The 21,729-nt window shown below is 39.1% G+C and overlaps 1 protein-coding gene across 8 annotated transcripts in view; it reads right to left on the minus strand.

Moving 5' to 3' along the window:
• The window catches only part of SH3D19 (SH3 domain containing 19), an 89,437-nt gene that overhangs the window by 25,755 nt on the left and 41,953 nt on the right, over positions 1-21,729 (minus strand). For 6 of the 8 annotated variants that reach the window (XM_080407453.1, XM_080407451.1, XM_080407454.1 and 3 more), the window contains exons 3-7: positions 19,584-19,624; positions 12,452-12,494; positions 11,092-11,239; positions 10,664-10,865; positions 9,062-10,054 (exon numbers count right to left, since the gene is read on the minus strand). In XM_080407453.1, coding sequence (XP_080263579.1) covers positions 9,062-10,054; positions 10,664-10,865; positions 11,092-11,239; positions 12,452-12,494; positions 19,584-19,624 — 1,427 coding nt within the window. The remainder of the gene's footprint in view (positions 1-9,061; positions 10,055-10,663; positions 10,866-11,091; positions 11,240-12,451; positions 12,495-19,583; positions 19,625-21,729) is intronic. The other 2 variants (XM_080407452.1, XM_080407458.1) reach the window with 1 other exon arrangement.

Consider the following 21,729-nt stretch of genomic DNA (forward strand, 5'->3'; position numbering starts at 1 on the left):
GTGTCTTCCTTAGTCTCACTTTTCTACTGCTTCTGTTTCAATCCATGTTATCACATAAACATTTAACGTGCTTATTCACAGGAAAAACAAACGAAAGCTGTGTATTCAAATACACCATATATCATCTCTTTCTTCTACCAGTTTAGGAGAGACAGATTTTTTCCCTGTCTGATTTACCATCCTTGTTTAAAACAAAAAATTAGGAGGTTACAGAACAACGCTAGGTTTTGCCCATGTGAGCAGGACAGATGAATACCTTTCTGAAATATTTATTGGTAGTCTTTAAGTAAGTGATAGGAAGATGGTAACAGACATCTCAGCAGCAATAAGGGTAATCTCCAAACAAATCAGATGTGGAAAGCTAAAAGCACAACCAGTACTATCTGCTGCAAAGATGCTCAGTCCTGCAAGAAGTACTCCCAGTACAGATAAGAACAGAGCAATATGATAGGTGTTGATGCTGACATTACAACACTTGCTACTACAGAAGTATGCAACTGTGTCTACTTTCAAAGTTTGATTAAAAAAACCCTAAATCAGCTGTTACAGGCAAAGCTCACACATTCTCTGCACATAGCACAGTATTGTTATCAGGGTCTTCCAGGCACAGAGAATAAAGCCAAGCCTCATCAACAAATGGTTTTATTAAAACCTAGCCCCATGAAACTACTCTGGTACTTGTGGACACATATTTGGGGGAAGATTTTCAACAACAGGCCCCCACCAGTAATATAGCTGGACATTTGATGGAAACCTGACAGCTAACATCCCAAAGAGGAACGGGGTCCGTGCTGAAACACTGTGAAATGCTATAGCCCAAGTCTGATGTCAGTTCACTCAGATGTTCTAAATCTCAACCTATTTACAACTATAAATAGACATATTAGACAGGTATCCTACCCAAATTCCAGCATTAGTGATTTTCCAGTCTCAGTTTTCCCCAATATTTTTCATCATCAAAATTAACATTTCACCATTCTTAGAAATAGTGGTTTTGACCCAGAGAGAATAATATGGACTACACCACCTTTATCCAAATACACAATTTGCAGCTCCCTCTGCATGAAAAATTGCCATGATCTGGTCATGACAATGTCTTTTAATAGACCGGGAAATTAAAAAAGAAAAAGGGGGTGGGGAGGGGGAAGAGAGAGAGAATGGGATGCAGGCTCTTTCAGGATGTAATCTGTGCATAACCTGAAAGTAAGCTCAGGGGAAACTTGGGCTTCTCATCATTCTCCTAACACTCAAATAAAAAGAATACAGTATTCAGGAGTACACTTAGTATGGCTTCAGACTTAAATTGGAGCATAGACAAGCAAATCTGCTATGAAAACATTCTAGGATTTTTCTCCCTGGTCTTCACAGAGTTTTTTTATGACTAGCCCAGTTATTTTGGTAGAGGCTATGAACAGACTGTGTGGTCCTGCTTTATTCAAAGATTTATAGTTTGTCAGGCCAAGGAGATTTGCTTTACCTGATATGGCACATTTAGTCAAACAGGTGCTTGAGCAGGCTGGTGAAAATTTCTTATATGTAACAACCTTTACATATAAGTAGTTTTTCCAATGTTGTTGCCAAAGCATTAATTTTATTTCACCTGCTTATACTGTTCTATCAAAAGCACACAACACTGAAGCAAGCACACAGTAATTTCAGAAAGCTTTATCTTGAGGATTATCCTTCTTCCTGGAAACATTATGTCCAGATGCCAAAACAGAAATCTCAAACTTCTCACACATTAACAAGAATTTTTAAAGAGAGTTGTGCAAAGACTTCAGGACAGGAAGAGGTTATCCAGCAAAATTTATTGCTACTCAGAGCAGAGAAAAGGTAGTGAACTACTTGCATTGGTGTTCAGGCATTGCTCCCTGTTTACTGCTGGCATTTGATGGATCGCCACAAAAACCAAGGCAACTTAAGGCCAGTGATCACTATTTTTGAGGAATGAGTCCAATCCAAAGAATGAATGTCTACAGGATTCACACGCAGTTTGCAAAAGGAGCCTAGCCACCATATGATGAAAGTGCACACAGTCAAAGAATTATGTAGAGTTTGATATTCCCTGGAAAGTATATTAAAAAAAAAAAATAATCCTAAGAAATGCAACTGAGGATCCAACCTAAATGTATTTGTTGAAAATGTAAGATGTCCTTAACTGAGCAATGAAATATCTCACTCACAATGTTAAAAAGTTGGAAAGCAGCTAAAATAAAATCTGCTACTAGAACAGCAAAATTTCTTGGGCTATTATAACACTTAATGACAATACAAGCATTTATGGGGTGGAAAACTACAGTGCTACATTGTACACAAAGAAAGATACAAATGGACTTTTTCCGAGCTTTCAGCACTTCTCCCCCAAACCGCAGGAATGCCCACACTTGCCATCTGTGTGTATCTAAGAGCACAACTATTTGGTTCATTGCTAGCTTGTCCATACCAGTAAAGGTGATAGTAATTACATTACTTTTGGCAAAAAAAGGAGTGCTTATACCTCCAGCATGAGCTATTATGTGAGAGTTTGGAGGCTATTGTTCCATCATTAATCTATTTTGCCAGTTGAAGTAAGACTAGGGTACTCAGATTGCAAGAGCCTTCAGGAGGTGTCTAATCCAACCTCCTGCCCAGAACAGGTCAGCCACAAGGTCATGTTGTTAGAAATTGGTTGCATAACCTGGTCTAACTTCAAAAATTGCATGCCAGAGAGTATTTGAACATACAGTGGGTGACAAAAAAACCCCAAACCCTCAAATTACTCAGGAGATTAAGAAACGCAGCCTCGCCCGTTCTTGCCTGGTAATGAATGCTTGCTTGCTCGTTGGCAAGAGATTCAAGTTCCCCAAAACAGGTAAGCTGGAAACCTCCACAGCAGACGAAAGCAGTAGGGGATAGAAAATCTTTTAAATGGAAGTGTGAAGGACAAGGGAATTTATAATGTTTAAAATACCTAGCTATCTCCTTGCAAGAATCTCATATGCTTTTAGCAAAGGAAAAAAATAGTTTTATTTATAAACACTTCTTTTAAATAAGCATTTTGCTGTTGTTGTTTGACAATGTTTCTGATCAAAGGATATCTGCATTTTAAGCATTCTTGTCAAGTAAGCAGATTTAATCATCAGAGAAGACAGTTATTATTAAGAACATTATTACTTGCATGTTACCACTTAATAGTATCTATAGACACGGAACTCAAAAGCAAATTCATCTGCATTTGACAAGCTAAAGGCTCCTCATCTATTATGTAGCTATAATTTAAAAACCTGATTTGTTTCCTGAAACTAGACATAAAGCCCTCTCCTGTGGCAACAGTGGAGTCACTTGCAAGCTCCTTGAACGCTCCAATTTATGTTTACTAAGCAAACATCTGTAATGCCTGAAGGGTTAATGGGTGTTTGTTACCACTCCTGTTGGAGATTGCCAACCTCGTAGCAAAACCAACCGGACACAGCACAAACCTCTACCTTCACTACTCCACCCCACAGGAGCATGTCTTCAGGTAAATCTGTTTTTGCCAGGGATTAAGCCAAATAATAGGTTAAAATGGATGAGACAGCTCACTTTTCTGGGGATGATACCTTTGATAGTAAGCAAAAAAGGAGACAGGTGTCTTTAACCACAATAAGAGTCATCAGAAGTAACATAGCAGAACCCTATGAAAAGCTGCATTATTTTGAAGATACGTCTGGACTAATCTACCAGTTAGAACTATTTCAGTTCTTTTTTTCTTTTCCTTCCTGAGGAAGCAATTAAAAACAAGCAGCTGGGCAATATCCCCACAGCAGACAAATTTGGAGTTACTCAAGCAGCAGTTTTCCTGAATTGACTACAATGTGATACAAATTCCACCATTCATGCCACAAGAAGGAACAATACCCACAAATGGGCAGCAGCACTGGTTTGGTTGGGGTTTTTCTCGCCATACAAGCAGAAATGAAGTTTTGTATGATGTTGAAATAGCTAGCTAGATAGATAAACAGACAGACAGATAAAACAACTAAGAAATGCAGTAGTCATATTACTAGTCATATTACTGTTAGAATTGAATACACTAATATGACAAAGATATCCAAAGAGAGAGCTGTCTCCTGCTGGTAAGGTAAGGCTCTCTCTGAACTACTTTTCAAAGTGTTTTGTTTAAATTGAGTTCTCGTATAGTAGGCACAGAGCAATCAGTGAATTACATGCTGTTTTAGAGAGAGACAGACAAGAAAGAAGAATAACTCCTACAAACGAAAAGGAATAAAAACATTCTAGCAAGATCACCTTCAGGTTTTAATTTAAATGCTGTGCTTTTAAAGGTACTGTTACCATATTTTCTTTGTCCAAAATATACGTTGCCAGAACATTAAGCAAGCAGGCACACTACATGCTTTAACATAGCAACTAATACAAGCTGCGGGTAAAATCATGGATCTTCTGAAGCCATGGAATTTACACTCAGTTCAACTTGCACTAGGATTTCATTTCCAAGCCTTTGTAAAAGTGGATTAGTGACAAGAGAGCTCACCTGACAGATTACTGAAACTTTTAACTTTCACGAACTGCACAAATCCCTTTTTTGAGCTATAAGAAAAGTGTAAAAATACCCTAGATGATCCAAAAGATCACAACTGTTATCAAAGCATTAACATCTCAAGATTTAGAGTCCCAAACAGGTGCCTTCACATTCTCAATAACTGACTTGAACACAAGGAATTTCATTAGGATACAAATGGCTTTGAACATTATCTCTAGCCAGCCTCTGAGTCCAAAATTATGGCACTTAAAACTGGCATCGATTTTGGCTGCTGATGAAAGAAGCAGCCCTACACACCTGTCATTCCTGACTTCTTTCTGGCACTTCCCTTGGGCCACCATCAGAGACAGAAGCTGGGCGCAAGGTTTTGCCACAGTTCGCCTCTGAATCTCAGAGCTGCTGTTGAGCTTCCAAAGCACCCACAGACTTCAACTGGGAGAGTGGATGCTGAAAGCTCTGAAAGGGATCTTGGTACCCAGCCTCTATTTGCGCCAGAACAGCTTCCCCTCTCCATACAGGTCAAAGATAAAATTATTAATGTTTGGACAGGGGCAAGTTGACTCTACTAACAGCTGTGCCGTTGGAGATGCTGTCAAATGCTGATGAAACCCATGGGATTGCCTGAGGTAAACTTGAAAGAAAATCATCCAGCTAGCTTTGTAGTTAAAACTACCAGTTAAACACTGACAGTTAAACTGGTGAAACCATAAACTGCTTTGTTGCCAACGCTGTTGATCTTTGCTCATAAATAATATTCAAATACTTTTCATTACTGTGGTGATGCCAGCCTTCTGTTAGAGGAAGCTGATGTCTTACATCAGTCAAGTAAACGGCTGTGGAGACTGAATTTGTTTTGCCTGGTCCACCTTTTGCTATATGGTCACTCCAACTTCTGTGCCCCCCTCCTCATCTGACTGCTTTACCTTCTTACTTTCCATCAGGTGTTAGCAGCAGCAGTGATCGATCAGTCCAGTTCTATTTACATTAGTCTAAGTACCAGATGGGGTTGTGCTGTATCAGAAAAAAACCCTAAGTTTTGTGAACGCTGTAATCTGTAACCCTGTTCTTTGAAACTAAGCACCAACAGCTTGTTTCTCAAACAGCACTGCATAAAAGCCTTCCTCCTTTCCTAGGGTTGCCATAACAACAAACAGAGTGCTGTCATTTTGCTAAATAAGGACAATGACAAATACGTAAGAAACGCAAAGGTCTGGGGAACTGGGAGCAAGATTAGACCTCTTCTTGACTTTACAAAACATTTTACTGTGGATTCATCTTGCAAATCCTAAGCTGTTCCTATGGGAACATGAGAAATAGCTAGTGTTAGTGCCTTGTGTTGCCTCATTTTTCAGAAGGCCAGCATTCTTGTGGATGCTTTGTCAAGACATAGCACAACATTAGTAATCAAGAGTAGAGAATATTACCTTGAGCTCACAAATGCCTGTAAAAATTTGGAATGAATCCTAATTTTACAGTGTAATAAAGTGATAATGCTGTCAGACATTCCTCTCTTTAGTAGGTAAGAAAGGGCTGCAGCAAAGATGCCATTTTATTGAGTGAATAAAATCATGGACAGGTGACTCAAGTTGTCAGGAAACTATTCTCTGAATAATTCTTCTGTTAACCATGAGAATGTAAAGTATTCTTAATTACACCAAGAATGACACCTAGGACACCAAGCAGAAAGATGAAGACTGACATTCCTACTACATCACAAAAGCTGTTTTTTCAGGTGATTTTCATTTGAGCTCACCCAACTCCTGATTTAACAGAAGAATTAATGTTATTTAATTTTTCTGGTTGGGCAAAAGGCAGTCTTTTAGTGTATATAGCTAAAACATAATTTTCTTTTTTATGCACTTTCAAAATGTAAGTATTTTCTTTTCTTGCCTACTGCTTAGAACAGTTACATTTTCCCCTCTGCTTCTTGCATACATTAATAAAATAAAATGGCTGAAACTACGAAAGTTTTACCCTATGGAAAACAAGAGTCATCCCTCGCACTTCTAAAACTATCACATGCACAGTGCCTGTCCACAACCCCTGTCTCCAGACACAATGATCATGACTCTGTTCCCAGCTAGACACTGTCAGTGATATACTTCCTTGACATAAGTACGAAACACTTCTCCAGTCACCCTGTAACCCTTCCTCCTTCCAGGCTTGGTACAGCTTCTGCAGTGTTCCTGGGATCTCTCAGTCCAAAAAAAAAAAAAAAACCCACCCCAAAAAAACCACTTGTATCCATGTTGACCTAATCACCTCTCCTGCAGGACCTTCTTTTGCCTTATTTCACTGGTTTCATAAACTTCCCTGAGGTCTGTACGCCCATACATATCAATCTTAACAGTTCAGGGACTGAAGGGACTTCTGACATCTGCCTTGGGGTTTTTATGCCAACACAGAGCAGAAACAGTAGCAAACCAGAACTTCATCTAACAATAGAATCTACAAAAGGTGAAGAAACCACATTTTTGAACAATCATTAATAGCAATTTACTGTGACAACTACACAGTATCTATGCTGCTCATTTCAGAAAGCTGAGATGTTTAATGACAAGTGAGGTGTGGTGGGTTGACCCTGGCTGGATGCCAGGTGCCCACCAAAGCTGTTCTATCACTCCCCTCCTCAGCTGGACAGGGGAGAGAAAAATATAACACAAGGCTCGTGGGTCAAGATAAGGGCAGGGAGAGATCCCTCAGCAATTACTGTCATGGACAAGAGACTGACTTGGGGAAAAATTAATTTAATTTATTACCAATCAAATCAGAATAAAGTAACGAGAAATAAAACCAAATCTTAAAAACACCTTTCCCCCACCCTTCCCTTCTTGCCAGGCTTAACTTCACTCCTGATTTTCTCTATCTCCTCCCTGCAACGGGCACAGTGGAATGGGGGTTGCAGTCAGTTCGTGGCACGCTCTCTCTGCTGCTCCTTCCTCCTCAGCAGGAGAACTCCTCACGCTCTTCCCCTGCTCCAGAGTGTGGTCCCTCCTACAGGAGACAGTTCTCCACAAACTTCTGCAATATGACTCCTTCCCACAAACTACAGTTCTTCACGAACTGCTCCCACATGGGTCCCTCCCACAGGATGCAGCCCTTCAGGAACAGACTGCTCCATAGTAGGTCTGGTGGGAGCTCCTCTGTCCGTGGGGCCACAGGCCCTGCCAGGGGCTTGCTGTAGCACAGACTTCCCCCACGAGGTCACAGCCTCCTTCAGGAACCCACCTGCTCTGGCGTGGGTTCCTCCACGGGCTGCAGGGTAGGGATCTGCTCCACCATTAACCTCCGTGGGCTGCAGGGGCACAGCCTGCCTCACTGTGGGCTTCACCATGAGCTGCAGGGGAATGTCTGCCCTGGCACCTGGAGCACCTCCTTTCCTTCCTTCTTCTGACCTTAGTGTCTGCAGTTGTTCTTCTCACATATTATCCCTCCTCTCTTTGGCTGCAATCGGTGTCACGCAGCAACTTTTTCCCCTTAAATATGCTATCACAGAGGTGCTACCACTGTTGCTGATGGGATCCACCTTGGCCAGCGGTGGGTCCATTTTGGAGCTGGCTGGCATTGGCACCATCGGACATGGGGGAAGCTTCTAGCAGCTTCTCACAGAGCCACCCCTGTAGCCCCCCCCCCCCCCCCCCCCCAGCAAAACCTTGCCACATAAACTCAATACATGAGTTTAAAAAAAGATTAAAAATCATAGCTAGTCCCTTAAACAAGCATTTTGTATGATACACCATCTGTTTTAAAGCAGAACTCGACCTGGATTACAACGGGACTGCTAAGCTAAATCTTGAACATTCTTGAACATTAGGAGGGAAAAACCTATTGTTATAAAATTTAATGACAGCCCAACACTCACCTGTGTCTTAAACTACCAAAAAAAACATTAAAAAAATTCTGCCCCAAGCACTTAATGGAATCAAACAAGGTTTATGAAAGGGATGTAGTGGTGGTAGTAATAAATCTGTACATATGTAATAACTGTTTTCACTTATTAGAAAAAAATTGAATTTGCGTAACAAGCATAGAGTCGCATGACAAGACAAGACAAAGCTAGGAAAAAGAAAATATGTAGGCACTGGTGAGACAAGCAGAGTATCCCAGTATGTTTGATCACGATTTTCCCTAGATGCCACAAATCTTGCTGCTTCTCTAGATGATTAGGTTTCCACTACAGAACTTCAGGCACTCAAATAAATTAGTCAGATTAGATGGCGAGAAGTCAGATGTTCCAAATTCCCCAGAGAGAACTGTGATATATTCTGGAAGTGATATCTAGTGTACATCAACAAATCTTTTATCATTATTTTAGTAATCATGTAATAAATCCAGCAGGCAAGTTATGAGATTTATATAGCCTTGAAGCCTCCCGAGTCTCAAAATTCAAGTAATTTCATAGTGATGTTGACATAATATAAACCCAAGAATTTCATATATACACATAAACCCCATCAAGACAGGCAGACATAACCCACACAGACTCATACACCTGCAAAGAGTAATGAACCACAGTGACAGTTTGAAAAAATTTCTTCTTACCTGCTGCTGCTTCAGAACTGACGTTATTTGTAGCTACACAAGCTGGACTTAGGGGCAAAACATCATCATCAAAACTGATCAGGTCTTCTTCCACATCTAGTTTATTTTGCAAAGTAGGTGCTGAGGAGTTGGCTGCAGGTGACGATTCCCCCAGAGACTTGAAAACTTTCTCTTGGCCAGATACGGAAGCCCGTGGGGGAGCAGCAATCGGTCTTAGTGAGGCCAAAGGAAGTGCAGGATTTTCTGCATAAAATGTCTTCTTAGGAACAAGAGGCCTTGGAGCAGGAACAGGAAATTTCTTCTGTCCATCACTGTTCTCTGCAACTGATCCACTCCTTGCATCAAGAAAATCACTACTACTACTTTTAACAAGGCCAGGTTTTGGCTTCTTTGGCAGTTCGGGTTTGGTTGTAACACTGCTCCCAACTACTTCAGGTTGAGGCTGCAGTTCCTTGGAAGGTGTCGATTTGCTTTCTGTCCATGCATCCCAGTCTCCTGAAATTCTGCTTACTCCTGGCTTTGGAGCAACTACTGGCTTCTTTGCAGTAACAGGTCTTGGGGCAAATGAACGAGGAGCAATTTCTGGCTTTTTTGATAATCCTGAGGTATCATTAGTTCCTTGGGATTCAAAAACTTTGATCCTTGAAACAATACTATTTTGGCTCTTTTCTGTACTCATGCTGTCCATCACCAAGTGATTGTCCAGTAAGCTATCATCTAAGAGAGGTGACTCCTGAACTGGAGTTTGCTGCCTTTTTGTGGTAGGCTGGTTCACTTCTCCATCGTCTATCTTACTTTCAGTATTTTTGACCACAGGTCTGAGATTGCTTCTCGATCTTGGCTTTGGCACAGGACATATCACAGCATTGGGATTTTCTTGGCACCTCTGACCTTCAGAAATTTCAAAGACTATTAAGGGATTCTCATTTTCTGAAGGAGACCTATTCAAGAGAGATGCAGAAGGCCTAGGAGGTTTAAGAGGACTCTGCCCTGCTAAGAGAAAAGGAAAAGGTTTTAGTTATCTATTCCACAACACTTTATTTATGTTATTTTTTGTAAGCAATCAGGATGGTAAAAATTTCGTTTTCACTCAGAACTTACTGCTGCTTGTGAAACCATAGATCTCTTTTTAAAAAGATGAATGAAAAATATATGAAGTATAGGAAGAAGCTGAAGATTGCTGAAATGCACGATTATCTACACATTGTGAGTTCAAAACTGCTTGTTAGCTTAAAGCATGAGGGGCATGAAAGCAACATCTAGACCAAAGAATAGTACAGTAACTTCCCCAGTTTGGTTTGCACACTTCTCAGTCTGAATGTGTAACTCTGCTGCTATTCTGATTGAACATCTGAGCTCCTCTGGCCCTAAAGCAATTGTTATTATGGCTGAATTGAGCAAAAATTTAAGATCTAATTACAATCTGACTGTGAATGCAATGGTAGTTCATCAGAAGACACAATTTTTACATAAATTTACAGAAGTAATCATCCACAGAAATGTAACTGTTATTCATATTAAACGCTGCACAGACCAGTAATAAAGGACATCTTCAGGAGACAGAGTAAGGTTTCATCAATGAGAAATCCAAAATAGCCTCACCTGGATAGCCTGCAGATTCCCAGTGTGTAGGCACACTAGTTTTTACATTACTTCCTGGCAAACGGCTGATTAGTTCCTCCGGAAAGTCAGTTTGTGTTGCAGAAGTAGTGGTATGTCTAGGAGCAGCAGCATTATTGTTATTTGTTGTATTGACTTGCACTTGATTGATTTCTTTTATCACCTGCTCATATGATGGTGGAAGCTACAAAACAGAGATAAATATTAATGGACACCCAGATGTGATCCTTCAAATAAAAAGTACATAAATTTAAAAATATTGAATTAACATATGCAGAGGAAAAGAACATTGTCATAGTCTTTTATCCAATATGATGAAAGCCTAAGCAAGCAAAAACCCTATTCCTCTCTAACTTAATGTGCTTTTTACCTTTGTAAATCAAACACGTATCATGTAAGTTCACACTCACCTCAGCTGGAATATGCTCATTTCTCCTCCACTGAGCATGAGATGAAGCAGAAGGGAATCCTAATCCTTGAGGAGCAACAGGGCTTGCACCTGGAAACCAGGAGGATGGCCGGAGGGGTTCAGCTGCAACTATTGTAATTTCAGGACGCCTGGAAATTAAGGCAAAGTGGAATAATTACCTAAACCATTTAAAAATAGTTCTTTTAAGTACAAAAGACCAAGGTTTTCTCTACATGGGAAATCAAAATAGTTCAGGTCTTTTTGATTGAACCCGAGATGTTTTTCCCTGCTTTCAAAGTAACTTACCTGACCTTTCTAACAAGCACTTAGGCTTCCATTCAAAGCACCTAATTAAATGCCTATGCCAAAAAGTAGGTTTATTGGCTTCAGTGAAATAATTTACATGCTTAAAGTCCTTCAACACAAGTGTATGTAACTCAGATGGAAGAAATCTTACTCTTCATGAAATAATGAAAACTAACCATGTGTTTGCCCTTAGCCTGCTACGATATGAAAACAGTAGAAACCAGATGCTTCTGGCTGGCTACCTAAAAACTTGTCTATCCTCAGACCTCGAGGGAAACCTCCCACTGTGCTAAAGTGGGGCAGAGCAAGTCTCACAGGCTTTTGGGGCAGGGCCTATGTCCTTACAGCAGCCAGTACCATAGGGATTTCTGTGGCAGTTAAAGACCTATAGGTACTACCCCTGTTTTATCCCTGTAACAACTGCCTTAGAGCATAGGCTGCAGTGATGGCCCACGTACCCAGACCATGCCCCAGAGTACTACTGATCAATCTAGAGTCCTACACAAAATATATTTTGAGGAGTTTCGTGAGTATGAAACCTGTAGAAGCTTCTGTCTGCTGACCAAAAAAAAAAACACCTGCAGAAGTGTAACTTCTAAAATTACGGTAAAAAGAATTTTTAAAAAAAAGAGGGCTACGGTTCCTTGACACCTGAAAGAATGGCAGACTCAGCTCACCAGCTATCCAGGTTGGTGACCTCTTTTCTCAATATCCTTTGAGAAACTGGAAGGAGACCTGAAAGTGTGCTTATTGGCACTGTGAAGTGATCCTGTAAATAGATGTCAGGAAAGTAAAACAGTTCTGCAGAGGTTTGATAGTTGGTTACATTCTTCTTTAAAGACACACAAAAGTTGATGAGAAAACTCCTCAAACTCTTGTGTTTAAGAATCATGATATTTATTTTATCCTGCCTAATTTATTTTTAAACATACCAAGAAAAGAGAGAAGGAGAAAAGAAACACCCTAGAGGAGAAAGCCATAAAGGGCAATACTGTGACAGAATCTAACAAGTTTTATAGTAACACCTAATTGTAATATAAAAAACATCATCATACCTTCTATCCCTCTGCTGTTCGCTATGGCTAGAGGTCCGAGAAGCTATTTAAAGAAAAGAAACAAAAGTTTTGAAGAGGTTAAAATACACTGTCACAGCTATAAGATAATAGCACAGCCCTTACCAATCCACTATCAATGAAATGGAGAACGTAAATTCCAGATTTTAAGAGTGGCCAAGTTAAAAAAAAAATAATTGTATTAAATATGAGAAGTTTTTAAAAGGTTTAGGGTGCTATTTCGTAATGACTTAAGTCATTATATGTTCAAGTTACCACCAAGAGAGATGGTCCTGCCCCCTTTCCTCCTCACTACTTGTCCCTGCATCCTGCATTGTGGTGAACCTGGAGCTGAAACAACCCATGAATAAAACAAAAAGAAGAGTTAAACACATCTGGCTTTGCTTTTGATGGCTCACTTCTGAGATTTATTCTTTAAGCTTTTTTAAATCTCATTTGTTTTAGAGAAATGAAAAGTACTAAGGCACAAAATTTAAGAAGCTATTTCACCCTCCTTCATGTAAAAGGAAAAAATTAAATGTTCCCAGCTAGAAACTTCCTAAAGTTTAACCACTTGTGGATTAAAAATCAGTAACATTTGTGGGGGTTTTTTTCCAAGTCATATGTTTTAAGTTACATAAAAGAAGTGAATCCTGACCTCTTCATTTTTCTATTTTTGCCGTATTTACATTCAAATAATTTTTTCAATGGCCACATTGTATTTTCATTTTGATTTCTTTAGAGAGAAAAGGAAATTATCTGAGGGACAAATTTTGGATTGCAAGTGCAATTTAGGAAGTGGTAAAGTCTTATTGTGCAAAAGCTGACAATTAAGCTGTTCCTATGCCATCACAGAATCATTAGCTGCAATCGGCAAAGCATACTTGATTCAAGAGTCACATAGTATTGTGCCAGACGTACCTCTTCCACAGGGCATTTTTGATGTGCACTATTCATGAGTGCTAGAGAAAAAAAAGAAGGGGTTACAGAAGAGGACGAGGAGGTGAAGGAAAACAAGCCAAGGCGTCAGAGTGCCAGAAACCATGATCAAATGGGTTAGTCACGCAAGGACAGGGCACGTGCCAGCTTTGTAAGAGGACAACTGTAATGTCTATTCTCAATAGTGCATTAAATACTAAAATAAAAGCAGATTTCATTTCTAATCTCATGCCGATTTTAACAATGGCTGTTTAGAAGTTTCCCTTGCAATAAATTAACCATGAAGAATATAACTGAATATGATAATGTCCACTGTATGGCTCAACAAAGAGCCGCTGTAGGAACGAGGAGAGGGAAGTCAAATCTTTTTCAATGCTTTATTTACTTTAAAAACGTGGTTTATTTGGGTCTGCACTTTTTCCCTTCCAAAAACAATGCGTTACACCTAGGAGCTGATACAGATGCAAAGAAGCTGGGATCCCATAATTTATACTCCCATCTACTGAAGAGACATGGGCAGGCAGGTTGATCCCAGTACGAGGCACACTGTGAAGTTCTGTGCATGACTGCACATCTCCTAAACCTGTTCTTTAAAAATTGTTTGGCTAAAACAAGTTAATAAAAATACCCTATGCCTCACCTTCACTTTCCTCTTGAGAGATCTTAACACAGCAATGATCTAATACACACATCAAATTAAAAAACAAAACAAACTGACCCAAATCAACCAATTCCAAGATTACTTTTGCAAAGATGATGGAAGAAAGTGTTCATTTGGTAAATGTATTCAGTACATCTGATTGGGGTATAGCTGAATTACAATGGTAAGTGCATTAGAAATGAGGTATGTAAACCTGAATTGATAAACCTGTCAAAATCTCATTCTTTCTTCATTTTCAAATAAATTCTACATGGTGTTTTCTCCTGTGAAACTCTAAGTGACTTCTATTTATTCAAGTTAGTACAACAAATATGAAAAGCCCAAAAAAAGTCTAAAAGACCTATTTCCTTTCTTAATATAGGCAAAAGAACTCCAGCGTGGTATCTATGTAACCCATCACACTTCAAATTTCAAGTAAACAAGTGAATTTACTTCAAAACAAAACATCTGAAGTATTTATATAAAAACAACTTTACTGGCAGATATAAATATGTCTCTTCAAAAGGGCTAATATCCAAGCCATCGTATATGTTTTTAGAATGTGCTCAATTTGGGGTGGGGGGGGCTGAGAAAAAATCTCCCAAGTATTTATGGAATCAAGCTACTTCCACGTACATATCCATTTAATATAAACATTTATTTCTTAAGGACCTTGACAGTATCCTTCCTTCCATCAATCACTCCCCTCTTTTTCCTGTCACATTTTTGTTACATCCACACTTTTAGAACATCTTTTGTTTTGGAAGTTCTTAAATCCACAGTAGGAACAGAGGTAAAAGCTACTCCATCTTCTGCTCTCATGTATTCCTTGGAGTTTCATAAATGTGAGAGAACAGAAAATATAAACTCTCTAAACAATCCTTGCTCCCAGACCTGTAAGGCTTTTATTCCTTTACCATTTCAGAGAAAGGAATTTAAATTCAAAAGTGTATGAGAGAAGACATGAATTTTTAAAATAGAGCACACAACTGATTTATAAACAAAACAAGACACCCATCGCCATTTTTCCAGCCTTGCGGTCTTTTGATCCTGTAAGTCTGTTCTTCATTCCCTTTGTGGACTGCCTTGAGAAAGTATTCTATTAATTCCCCCCCCCCCCCCCCAAGATTTCAAATTATGACAGCTTTAAGATTTTTAAAAAAAACTTTCTTCCATCAGGGGAGTCAATGGGAATGTATTTTAGTGCTCGTAGACATATTGACAACTGAAGACAGTTGGCTCCTCAACTTCCACACTGAGAAATGTTCAGGGTGAGAATTGTGGAGATTTTCAGAAGCATATACTTAGCAGTATTTAAGTAAAAGATAAGCAAAGCAGTTAAAAGGTGGGAGAGGAAAAACAGTGCATAAAATCCACACTTCTTAATCTTATAACATTATTGGTATCAGGGAAAAGAAAAAAATGTCAAATCAACTCATAACATTGTCACTATTTATTTCCAGTAGTGTCAAAGAGGCATCTAAATGTGTTTAACCTAGTGTAGTAGAATTTAAGCAAGTAAAGGATTAACAGTAATATTGTAAATAGAGGACAGATTAGTCACTTACAGGTTCATTTTCTCTACATATTTCTTACAAGCACTATTTACTGGGCTTTATTCAATTACTTTTGAACGCGCAGTTGTAAAGGGTACTGAGTTTGTGCTATATACTTATGTTTCAAATGTTTTTCCTCTGCTGTTTCTTCTCTGGGTCCTACTTGTCAAATCCACTTAATACGTTATTTCTATTTGAAACACACACAGAGTATGGTGCAGAGAGCATTTCAAGATATGAAATCAAGATGCTTGTATAAGTAAAACCATGAGTATTGCCCATAAATTACGATGCTACAGAGAAGCTGGTGGCAACAGAAGCCTGACATGTACTTTGGAGTCTTTGGAAGAGAGCTGGGCTAGAATTTACAGTCTTTCAGGCAATCTTTAAAGGCAGCATAGCGGCAACTATAAACTTCATTCAGGGATCTGCTCAGAGATACCATCCTGTTGTGAGCACTGAGTGCTTCCACAATATAGACATTGCAAAATAATATTCATATGTTTCCATTAGTAAGTCTGTATGAAATACTGAAGAGTTTTGTCATTGCAGAGTGTTTTAAAAGCAAGTTTAATTTTGCATTAAAAATTGGAACCATAGCCTCAAATAGGCCAAGCCTTGTGAGAAATCAAGCTCCAAATTTTTCTGATTATTGTCCCTTCCAGCAGCTGTGAGTAAACATGATCCTCCCAATGAACTTTTTCAGTTAATTCATATTAACTATTATGAGTGGGTTTTAAAGTAATAATATTACTTCCTACAACGAGGATGTGTGCTAGTATTTAAAAAACCAGCTTCTTTCAATGCTTTTCTAACACCAGGCTAGACATTTCTACTGTCAGTCCTATGAAATATGTAGACTATTAGACTGAGAAGTTAATTCTTCTCACTATATAGCTGCCTAGGAGGAAAGGCTATTCATTGTAGTAACTCAAGGACAGCTTCAAGTGTGGGCAAGCACTCCCTCCCCTACCTACCAAGCAATACACCAAAAGAGCTGCCAGAATGACCCTGTGCAAGAGGCCATGCTTGCAGTCTTTGTGTGTTACATAGCTGTGGAGGCCTTTCTTCAGGGAACACTAAAAGAATTAGGTAATCCTCAAGACAACATCAGAAAAAAAAGTCTAATTTCACCCAAAATCTGATTAGACTATTTCTGTAGCAGTGGAGGCTCACAGTAAATCAGAAAATTTCATGCATCTCTGAAGTACGAGTTGAAGCTTTTCTCCTGAACTATTTCTTGGCACAAGGGGGAGGCCTTGCTCCTTTTCTTTTGGTTCTGTTTCCAGGCACCTCAGGGAAATGTTAGATTGTCTGACATTAGAGCTGGGCTGATTTAATGCTTGAATGTAGCTAAAAGAGATGGAGATGCCCAATTTCCTTTCCAAACACGGACCTCTGTCCCCTTTGAACAAACATTAGTATTCAGAGTTAAATAAAAAAACAAGCACTTTCTGTACAGTTATGTCCATTTTATCTCCCCGAACCTGCTCACCTTGGGCTCAGATCACCAGCAGCACAGGGGAAGGGATGTGCTACCTCCAAGAGTGGTCTCTGTTTCCTGCCTCTGCTTCCCAGCTCCAGCTCTTCTTTGGGCAACTTCAGTGAGGGAACTGATCAAAAACAACCTAGGGGGGGTGGTGATTCCTCTTTCCACCCCCAGTAAGGTGAAATACCCTTTCCACAGCTGACCAAACTGCTGTGCACCAGAGATTGGCATTGGTGCTAAATAAAATCTACATAACTACACCCTTAGAGCAAGCCTGTAGTTTCACTCAAATTTTACAATAATGATTTATGAAGGCACTTCGCTCCTCCCTACACCTTTCCTTGGGCTGTATATTCCTGCCTCTGCACTATTCCCTGCATTATGCCAGCGCAAATGTTTGTACAGATGGGGAGAGAATGAGGTCACAGAACTGAGAGCCAAAAGAACCTAGGAAGCCCTCAAACAAAACAAAAACAAAAAACAAACAAAATCCGCAGCCAAAAATGGCTGCAAAACTGCCAAATGGGAAGCCACAGCCTCAGAGTGCATACAAGCTGTATACAAGCAAATATGTGGCTGAATGAAGGATGTTTGCTTAGGATAGAATGAGAATGGAACAAGCTTGCAGGTTCTTCCAACATTTTAAAGCAGCAAACTTGCTTCTGTCGCCCTGCTCCTTAATGCCACCCTATTCTGGAAGAGTGGAGAAGTGAGAGAAACCATTGCTACCCTTGGTCTGCAGCACTTGGCTTGCCTCTTTTTACTTTTGTTGGCATTCTTGTGCATGTTGCTGTGGTGGCATCAATGGAAATAGTTTCACTGAGTTCAGTGGGAGCTGGATTTAGTGGTGTGTCCTGGCCCGAGATCATTATTACAAAGCCGGGGTAACTTTTGAAGAGTTGAGATTAAAAAGTTACTCCTGAGCACATCTCATGTTCACATACATGCTTGTTTGCTTTTCTGAATTGTACTGAGCTGTCAAACAATTGAAACAAAATGACACCGTCTTTCCATCCAGAGTTGTAGTCAAGGTGGTTGAAAGGAAAATAAACCCTCTTCCTCTTTGGCCACAAGACACAGGGAGACTTATCAATACAATGCCATATAAAGTATTGTCCACAGGTTCAAAAGTTGAAACCCTGCACGTACCCATCATGTTTGTTGAAAATTAGAGCTAAAGAACCCACAGAAGCTGTGATTAAGAAATAAAAATAGATTTCTAAGTCTTCTAGGGAAATACACTTTTCCAGAGAATGCCATACTTCTTCCAGATTAATTGCAAGAGGAGTTAGGAATTATTCGGGGTCCATTTTTAATTTAGGTCCATCCACAGGTATGGTTACTGGCATACGAAGAACTATGGTTTCATGTACAATGCCTTGATATTTGCATGGACATTTTTTTCTAGCTTATTATCTGAATAATTCACATGGTACTTGTATTTCATCATAGTTATTTACATATTAATATTAAGTATAATGTTATAACATGAGCCAGAGCTGCTTGACTAGGTTGGTTTTTTTACTTGATTGTGCCTCAAAACAAAGTACCACTTGCAACCATATTTTCAAAAACACGGGTATCAATTGCTTAATGATCTTTTAGACATTTTCTCAGATAAGGTACTGGGGCTTAGGCAGCCTTGAATCAATTTCTGACTCCACCACAAAAGGCTGTCCCTGTTTTCCACTTTCCTATCTATGGCAGCAACAGCAGAGATAAAGTGCTGCATTTTAACTACAAGCACCATGTAAGATTTGCTCTGAATAATGCTTTCGTGATCCCCTTTGACTGCCTCCAGCCTAATCCATACTAATGGGTCCCTGACTAATAAGCCCAGGAGAAACAAACCAGTAGTACATACACTAATTTATTTTCCCCCATAGCAGAATCCTGAGGGTTGTTTCATTAATATGAAATGGAAATCGTGGACAGAGAGGAAATAAAAATGAAAAGCAGAAGAAAGAAACAGCAGTAAAGTAAAATACTTTGGAAGATGAAGCTAAAGAAATTCTCTGCTGGGAAATATCATGAGCAGGGAAAGGGAAAAAGGAGATAAACTATGAAATCAGGGAATAAGAGTTTGGACTTTCATTCAAGATTTATAAACAATTTTTTGTTTTCCAAAGTGAGCCCAGTCCATGACTCTAATTGTGGTCAAGGAGCAGTTGATGCAAGTTTCTACTAAAATAGAACTATCTTCTGCTTTGTCAAGTGAACTAAAAACTGGTTGTGTGTCACCCAAGTTCTTCAGAGATGGACCAATTACATCTGTGCACAAATGCATTAGTGCGTAAATCAGAAAACATTAGTAACTGGCAAGAAGGAACAGCCTGTCAGCAAAGCAAAAGGATGGTCTATGTGAAGCAAAAAAAAGAGAAAGAAATTACAGCCCTCCAAAAGCCTGCTTGCTACTTTGTTTTCACATGTAAAGTTAACCAGTTACTAAAAACAAAGATGTAGCAATCTTACAACATTATAGTTCTCAAAGAATAGGAAAAGTAGACTTACATCTCTTGATTGCTGCTCTTATGGATGACAACGGTCCTTGGCTTAATGAAGAAAAAAAATATTACAGTGTGGTTAATGTCTCAAAGAGAAAACAACTAACATCACACAGAAATTCCCCGTTACATTGTAAAGGGTTTGCCGAGCACATTTTTCCCCTAGGTTGTTATCTTACAGAAACTTGTCCAAAACTCCTGGAGTATACAACTATACCCAACCCCTTCTAATGAGAACCAGATTACAGCTTAGCTGCAAGACTCTGCAAAGATAGAGAACCAATTATTAAAACAATTTTTTCTTGATTCTGTGTTGAAGTTCACATTCTGTCTCATTTGATGGGAAAACCTGGAGAAAAGCCCATGTGGGTGTGCATATTCTCAGATTATAAGCATTTAATGACTTAACACTCTTGTAAATAAATCTTACACAGCTGAGTAGAAACCTACAACCCCTTTGCTAAATATTTTCAACAATTACTTAACAATTTGTCTTCCCTTTCAGTTAAGATTGCATTTTTCAGTAATAACTTGGTGGGTGAGGTTAGACAGGAAGACAACACAAACAAAAATTTGTTGATACACAAGGACAGAAAAATGTTTCCTTCTGGCAACTCATCTGTTTCCTTGGTAAGACTGAGATTTCTGATGCTTCTTCTTCTGAATGTCTTATTTAACAGATATAGCAGTCCTTACTATTTTTGCAGGTAAAAACCAAAACTTGGGATTATCATTTTCAGAAGCTCTTGCTAACTTGAAGAACATGGTATTAATAACCTGCCACTTGTGCAAAGCTACAGAGATTTAAAAAAAACAACACACAACTACTTCAGAAAAGGATTTGATTTTATTTTTTTTTATTTTTTTTTTTTTTTTTTAAATACAACAGGTAAAGAATACTTGGTGAGATGCCTCTGGAAGTTTTCAATAGTCTTTTTAAAGACTGAAGATGATTAAGACAATATATGTGGTTCAAATTAATACAATAGCTTAGTGACAACAGAAAAGTATACTAATCAAGTATTTTCCAGAACCATCCCACCACAGCCTTCAGCAGCAGTGTAACAGCAGGAATGGTAGTACAGGGTGGGCATTAGCATTTCAACACTGCTCTCACTCCGCCTGCAGCAGGTGTGCAGCACACCAACTCCATCAGGGCTCAGTTTAGCTCCACATGCGCTTCCACTGCAATTGCCGACGGCTGCAATTACTCCAGCGGGATGAAGAATAGGGAGATTTGGAGGAGAGAAGAAAGAGACAGTCAAAAAGGACATGGATGAAAAATGTCCTCCCTCTACAGTCATTCTGAAAACTAATTAAGACCGGAAATGAATGTTGGTCTGACTGAACTGTTCTCTGAAATAGTTTGGCTAGTCTAGGATAAACAATGCCTATTTGTCTGGTTTCAGAAACAGTTCAAATGTGGCTTGGCCCCCATCCACACAGCTAGCAAAGCTGCATTAGAAAACAGTTCTATCAGTCATATTTCACTGTGCGCTGTCAGCAGAAAAGGATTCTAATTTTCCTTCAAAACGTCCCATCATAATACAGCCTTATCTTTAAGAAACACTTTCAGTTCTATGTTCCTCCCAGATGCACCCCAGACTCCTTTTTTAATTCCTTGTAACTCAAGTCTCTTTTGGATGTTGACTTTTGAAGCTTTATTCTCCTGCTTTCAATATTGTGAATAATTACGGTCTTTAGGATGTTATCTTAATCATATTTAATATCAGACAGGAAGGAAAGTGAAGTCTGGTAACATGAATCTGAATTTTCTGGAGTAGCAAAAAACTCTCTGTATTCAGAATTCAAGATATACTTTATTTTATAGCAGAAAATTTGGAAATCTATGAAGTATGCACATTCAAGTACCAGTAAGAACCAAAAGGAACAAGTTAAGTTCTTTCTGCCAGTGGCACGAGCCCTTTGACCCATGGATTTTAAAATCAAAATGCAAAGAACAAAGAAGCAAAACCTTTCATGAAACCAGCCTAGTGAAGTTGAAGGATGGATATATCAAGAGCAAGGCAGTTCAAGTACACAACTATCCGTGTAATTTAGAACCCAGGATAACATGGTTCTGTTAGAAAATTTATGAGCTCACAGGCAAAACAAGCTGTTAGCAGATGGTTCTTCTTTTCCACTTTCCATTA

This window comes from Falco punctatus, assembly GCF_963210335.1.
Source record: "Falco punctatus genome assembly, chromosome: 1".
In the NCBI taxonomy this organism is placed as follows: Eukaryota; Metazoa; Chordata; class Aves; order Falconiformes; family Falconidae; genus Falco; species Falco punctatus.